This window comes from Pogoniulus pusillus, chromosome 41 (genome assembly GCF_015220805.1).
Source record: "Pogoniulus pusillus isolate bPogPus1 chromosome 41, bPogPus1.pri, whole genome shotgun sequence".
Lineage (NCBI taxonomy): Eukaryota > Metazoa > Chordata > Aves > Piciformes > Lybiidae > Pogoniulus > Pogoniulus pusillus.
Window position 1 is genome coordinate 4,627,472 of NC_087304.1, and position 6,000 is coordinate 4,633,471.

Below are 6,000 nucleotides of genomic sequence, written 5' to 3' on the forward strand. Positions count from 1 at the left end.
GACTTCTCCACCTGAAACTGCAAAGTGGGTTTGGGGATTCAATTATTTAAAGGTGAAGAGAGTCCGGAGGAGGCTACAAAGATGATGCAAGGGCTGGAGCAGATCTGCTCTGAGGACAGGCTGAGGGAGCTGGGGGTGTGCAGCCTGGAGAAGAGAAGGCTCTGGGGGGACCTTAGAGCTGCCTGCCTGTGCCTGAAGGGATCCTGTAGGGAGGCTGCAGAAAGACTTTTCCTGAGGGTGTCTACAGACAGGACGAGGGGGAATGGTTTGAAGCTGAGGCAGAGCAGGGTTAGAGTGGAGCTGAGGAAGAAGTTCTTCAGTCTGAAGGTGGTGAGTCTGGAACAGGCTGCCCAGGGAGGCTGGGGATGCCTCCTGCATAGGGGTGTTCAAGGCCAGGCTGGATGAGGCCCTGGGCAGCTAAGTCTAGTTGAGAGGTGTCCCTGCTCATGGTGAGGAGGTTGGAGCAGATGAGCTCTGAGCTCCCTTCCAACCTGAGCCATTCTATGACCGAGTTCACCCTCCCTGCTAAAGCTGATCCAGCTCTGTTGCAGCAGCACTGCTAACCCCACACCCCAGCCCATCCAGCTGTCCCTTGTCCCCATGCTTCTCCTGCCAGGTTAGATGGACCAGACACACATCCACCAAGCCCTCCTTCAAGGGGCAAGCCTTACTCTGAAGACAATAAGCAAGCACAGGTGGAAGAGCAGCACAGGCAGGGAAAAAAAAACCACCACCAAACCCAAACGATGAAGCTTGGAACTGGAAGTCAGTGAAAGAAGTTATCTCCCTGAGTCACTTCCTGACCCACAGCTCCTGGCAGAGAGCTCCCTCAGGCAGAAGGAGATGCTGGGGATTTTTCAGCAAGCTCCTTCACTCTAGGAGGTGACTACCAAGCTCCTTCAAGCCCAGGATGTGACTGTTCCTCTGTCCCACACAGCCAAAAGGGCAGCAAAGGCTCTGGGAGGAAGCAGGGCACCATACCTTCTCCAACTTCCTGCAGTCTCGTTTTCCAGACGAACCCTCTTTATCTTCTGCATTAACTACTCAGCAAGCAGGGCAGGACAGGAAGCTGGGAAGGAAGAGGAGGGAAAGGGGAAGGGGGGGGAAAAAAAAAAAAGCATGTTTCACATAACTGCAGTTTCTCCCATCACAGGAATAAGGCTGCCTAAAAGCATCCTCCATAGGTCATGCTTCCAACAGAACCCTTTGGTTTGCACTTCTGTGGTCTAAAATTTGTTCTGCTGGATGTCACCAGGGCAAGCTAAAGGGGAGAGACTCCACCTGAGCAATGAGACTCACTCAGCTCTCTGCCCTGCTGCTTTTCTTTCCTACAAAATCCTTCATTTAAAACCAGACCAACACGATGATAAGCTGAGAATCCTCAACTTTTGAGCCTTCCTTGCATTCCTCTCCCCCCTTTCCCAGTCTTTAAATGCTCGGAGGAATCAGGTACTCACACCTGAGAAAGCAGAGGGGCTGATCCAAACACTTGCAGGCAAGAGTCAAACAAAGGACACCATAAGGAGCCAGACCCAAGGTCAGCAGCTCCACTACCGACAGCAGCACAGTCCCACCTGGGACATAAAAGCCACATTTGTCTTCCCCTCAGCCTGCTGCTTCCCTCTGCCACAGCCTGGAGGCAGGGAGCAAGCTCAGCTCACCACACCAGCCCCTCTCCCACCAGCCCAGAAGGCTCTACCTTCATTATTGTCCTCTCTACCCAAGCACACCAAAGTACAAAGATCTTTGTCTCCTCTGGAAGGGAGCTGTGAATCACAGGCACACCCAACACCTGCCCCTGTCCTTTGCCAGGGCCCCTGCTCTGCCCCAAGAGCCTTTTCATCACCAAAGCCACACTCACAGAAGGATCAGGAGGGACAAAGTGTCGCACAGAAGCGCCAGCAGCGAAGCTCCTGAGCTGCAGAGGAGAGCAGAGAGGGATGAAGTAGCAGCATCCAGTAATTTAAAGGGCAATTTCTGATGCAAGCATGAAGGGCAGCAGCAGAGATGCTGAGGAATGCTGAGTAACCTGGTCTGGGCTCACAGATGCCCCTGCTTGGAGCAAGGGGCTGGGCTAGAGACTTCCCCAGGTCCTTTCTCGTCTTGGTTATGATCTTAACGACTCAAAGGAACATCTCCCCCTCAGCCCGACGCTGCACGGAGGCGAGGAACAAATCACATCCTTCGAGGCTGAGCTCGGAGGTGTGAAACAAAACACAAACCACGACCCATGCAAGCCCAGAACCAGAACAAAGCAGCCAGGAGAGCTGAGAAACCCCCCGCGTGGATCGTGACAAGCATTTGTCAGCCAGACCCCCCCGGGGGCCTGCGGGTGCGTTCGGCAGAGCCACAGCCACGCAGTCACCCACGGGAGCCCCGACGAAGGTGTCCCTGCCACGGACGGCAGCAGGGAGATGTCCTCCTCCGAAAAGACACGGGTGGAACGAACGGCTCGGGGATTTCTCTCCGCAGCTACGAGCCCTGGCAACAGCTGCCCAGCAGCCCACGTCCAGCTCTGCACCGCGAGTGGGGTGGGAAAGCCCTGCCCGGGAGCTGCGGAGGGAAGGCCACGCTGGTGGCAGCAGCATTGGGGTGAGCGCAGGGGACGCAGCACCCTGCGTGCCCCCCACTGCTGGGGACAGCTCTTTGCCCGGGGAAGAAGAGGAGCTGGCAGCTTCTCACCCAGGAGGGTAGGGCACTGCCGGGGGCGAGGGGCGAGCGCCTCTCTCCCATCCCCCCATCCCCGGGCGGGGGGCTCGGTGCAGCGAAACGCTAACGACCCCCGCCAAGGGCCGGGCGAACCTCCCGTGCCCGGGGGGCAAACGGTGGCAGGACGAAGAGGCTCCCAGAAGCGGGGGGGCGGCGGACAGGAGCACAGCGTGGGAGCCGAGCGGACAACTCTCACCCGCTCCGGCACCCCCACGCCGGGGCAAACGCTCCCTGCCCGGCCGGCGGTGCCCCCCCAGCCCTGCCCGGAACGGGGTTAGCCGCCCATCCCTCGGCTCCTCGGTAACACCCCCGCCCCTTCTCACTCACCCCGGGGCGCGGCGATCTCCCCCGTTAACGGGCGGGGGGAGGGGGTGGCTCCTGTGCGGGAGGGCGGGGGAGGGGGGAGGGGGGAAAGCGGCGGCGGCGGTGGCGGCTCCGTCACTCCCGCTCCATGTCCCGGACACTGAAGCAGCCCCGGAAACGGGGGAGGGGAGGGGAAAGGGGGGGGGGAGGCGGCGGCCGTGCCACGGCGTCACCCTTCACCCGGCGGCGGAAGTGGCGGGAACGCGCGAGGCGGGAGGGCGGGAACGCGCGAGGCGGGAGGGCGGGGAAAGTACCAACTAGTGGGGGCGGGCGGGGGGGAAGCACTGGGTGGGAGGTGCGGGTGCGTGACTGCGGGAGGCTGAAACTGTTCTCGGAGGGAGGGAGGGACGGGAGGAGAGAGTTGAAGGTTTCAAATGAGCGAAGAGAATAATCTATCTCCACCCAGCTTCGGAGCCGGGCGCTTATCAGCGCCGTCAGATGATGGCGGTGCCGTTTGCCGTCCTCGCTGCGCTTCTTTTCGCCTGTAGGGGATGGTTGGTTCCGGCCTTAAGATTGCTGAGGGAGCCCGAGAGGACCTTTCCCGCCAGGCGTTGGTGGTATAGTGGTTAGCATAGCTGCCTTCCAAGCAGTTGACCCGGGTTCGATTCCCGGCCAACGCAGCACTGTTTTGTTCTGTTTTGTTTCTTTTTTCAACTTCTAGGATTTTTTTTTCCCCGCTTTTAGGGCTGCTGCAGGACTCGGCGCACGGGAATCCCCCAGCCCTCCTGCGGGCTCACCCTTCCGAACCCCAGCGGGCGGCTGCCTGGTTGGCGCCGCACATGCTGCCGTTGTTACTTCTTGTGCCAGCCCTTGGTGGAGCCCCGAACAGCATGGGGAACGGTGGAGAAATAAATAGAAACCGAAGTACAACAAAGAAGTAAAAGAAAAGGATAAATAAGAGGGAGGAGGGGGGAGGAATCTAAAAACCGAACCCTGGGAAAGTTAAAGGCAAAAGGAGTTGTTTCCGCCCGGGATCGAACCGGGGACCTTTCGCGTGTGAGGCGAACGTGATAACCGCTACACTACGGAAACCCACGCTGGGATGACTTGCTTCGCTACGTGGGATGAATCTACCCTAATGGCTGTAGAGCTGTCTCCGGCCCTGAACCAAACTTACTCTAGCCACTGTGAGACGCCGCGCCGGCCACCAAGTAATTAGAGTTAATGAGTCATTAGCGCTCCCAGAACCCCAGTCCCCTCGGCGGCTGAGGCGCGCGTTGCCGCGCTGCGTGTCGGTGGTGTTCCCCTCGGGAACGGCTCTCAAAGAGCACCTGGCCGCTTCCCGCTGAGAGGGAGCAGGAAGGAATCACCCCAAAGCTGGCCCTTTCACCCTACGCCCAGGCTTGGAGGCTGGAATGGGATACGGACCTGACCTCACCCTCCATCCCCAAGCTCCCTCTCCCTGCGTGGGCAAATCCCCTGGGCAGGGCGCAGGGCGTGGAGAGCAGGACCCCGGGCAGGAGGTTCGCTTCTCCCTAAGGCAGCTGCCAGCAGATGTCGGTAGAATAATGGCAAGAGGCAGCGGACCTCAGTGCAGAGCTGCTCTGCAGGGAGAGGAGGCTCCAGCCCAGGGGACTGGGGCTGTCCGCTGAGGCCGGGGACAGACCTTGGCGGTCTCACTTGGCCGCGGTGAAGCTTTCCGCTCCCCGCAGCTGAAGCTGCTCCAAGGCGCAGCGGGGCCAAGGCTCCGTTCGCACCGCTGCTGTCTCGCTCGGGCACTGGGAGCTGCGCAGGAGCATCGCAGACTGCTTTGAGCTGAAGGCGTCCTTAAAGGTCATCCAGACCAACCTCCCCGCAGTCAGCAGGGACACCTGCGAGCAGAGCAGGTTGCTCCCAGCCCCAGACAGCCTGACCTCCTGGGATGGTTCCAGGGATGGGGCAGCTCCCATCTCTCTGGGCAATCTGGGACAGGGTCCCACCATCCTCAAGTGTTACACATGTCTTCGTTCTCTCCAGTCTAAATCTCCCTCTTTCAGTTTCAAACCATGCCACCTTGTGCCGGTCACAACAGGCTCTGCTCAAAAGTCTGTCCCCAGCTTTCTGCTTGGGTCCCTTGAAGCACAGAAAGGCCACCAGGAGGTCACCCTGGATGGAGCCTTCTCTCCTTCAGGCTGAACAGCTCCAACTCTCTCAGCCTGGCCTCACAGCCCTTGGGTGAATGCTGTGGCCAGAGCAGGGTGATGTGATGCCAGCTTCCCACCACCGAGTTTCCCATCAGCAAGGTTTTGGCAGTCCCAGATGGTTCGAGGAGTATTTGAGTTCCTCTTCTTTTCCTCTTAAGGCAGCATTAACAACCCCTACACCCCTGGCAGCTGTTCTTGGTGTGGTAAAACCTCAGCCCTTGGAACCAGGTGGCAAAGTGAGAATGACTCTTTCCTGGTTGGCTTTGTTTGTTGAAGTGTGGGGTTGTTTTTTTCTGCTCTGCTGGCTGCAGATAAAAGCTTGGAAGGGAGAAATGAATCACAACCCCAGATGAAAGAGAACAGAACCTCTCTCTTAAAAAAACTGACTTTTAAATGAGGCTGGCTTTCAATAAAACTGACTTCTAATAAAAAATGGCTTTTTAAAAGGACTCACTTTTACACTTGCCTAACTCATCTCTAGATTTGGGGGTCAGGAGGGGACAGGGAGGAGCTTGTCACACGTCCTTTAACCCCAGAACTTGCCAGTGCTTGGTTCTGCTCTGACTTGTGCTGAGGTTTGGAACACCACTTCAAAGTCCACGGCAAACCTGAAGCCTTGGGCATGTGTTTGCCTCACGTTGCTGTCAAACATCCCAATGTTCTGTGCTCTTTTAGCCTGCGGCTGGCAGAGCCTGCGGGGAGAGGGCTCTGGCAGCAACCTTTGCACTGTGCATCTGCTGAGCGTGCTGGGGGCGAAAGTAATCAATAGCTGGGGGCAAAGTCCTCTCCCTAAAGCAGGAGGAGG

General features: G+C 58.2%; 1 protein-coding gene and 2 non-coding genes across 6 annotated transcripts in view; 1 reads left to right on the forward strand and 2 right to left on the reverse strand.

Annotated features, from left to right (window-relative positions):
• The window catches only part of DPP9 (dipeptidyl peptidase 9), a 40,637-nt gene extending 37,433 nt beyond the window's left edge, over positions 1-3,204 (reverse strand). For 2 of the 4 annotated variants that reach the window (XM_064175327.1, XM_064175330.1), the window contains exons 1-3: positions 3,037-3,204; positions 1,862-1,918; positions 982-1,069 (exon numbers count right to left, since the gene is read on the reverse strand). In XM_064175327.1, coding sequence (XP_064031397.1) covers positions 982-1,037 — 56 coding nt within the window. In that variant the 5' untranslated portion in view covers positions 1,038-1,069; positions 1,862-1,918; positions 3,037-3,204. The remainder of the gene's footprint in view (positions 1-981; positions 1,070-1,861; positions 1,919-3,036) is intronic. The other 2 variants (XM_064175328.1, XM_064175329.1) reach the window with 2 other exon arrangements.
• A 416-nt stretch (positions 3,205-3,620) lies between these two features.
• Positions 3,621-3,692, forward strand: TRNAG-UCC (transfer RNA glycine (anticodon UCC)). Its single transcript has one exon. It is a non-coding gene; the product is annotated as a tRNA-Gly (tRNA).
• A 339-nt stretch (positions 3,693-4,031) lies between these two features.
• On the reverse strand, positions 4,032-4,104 carry TRNAV-CAC (transfer RNA valine (anticodon CAC)). Its single transcript has one exon. It is a non-coding gene; the product is annotated as a tRNA-Val (tRNA).
• Between the last annotated feature and the right edge of the window lie 1,896 nt (positions 4,105-6,000).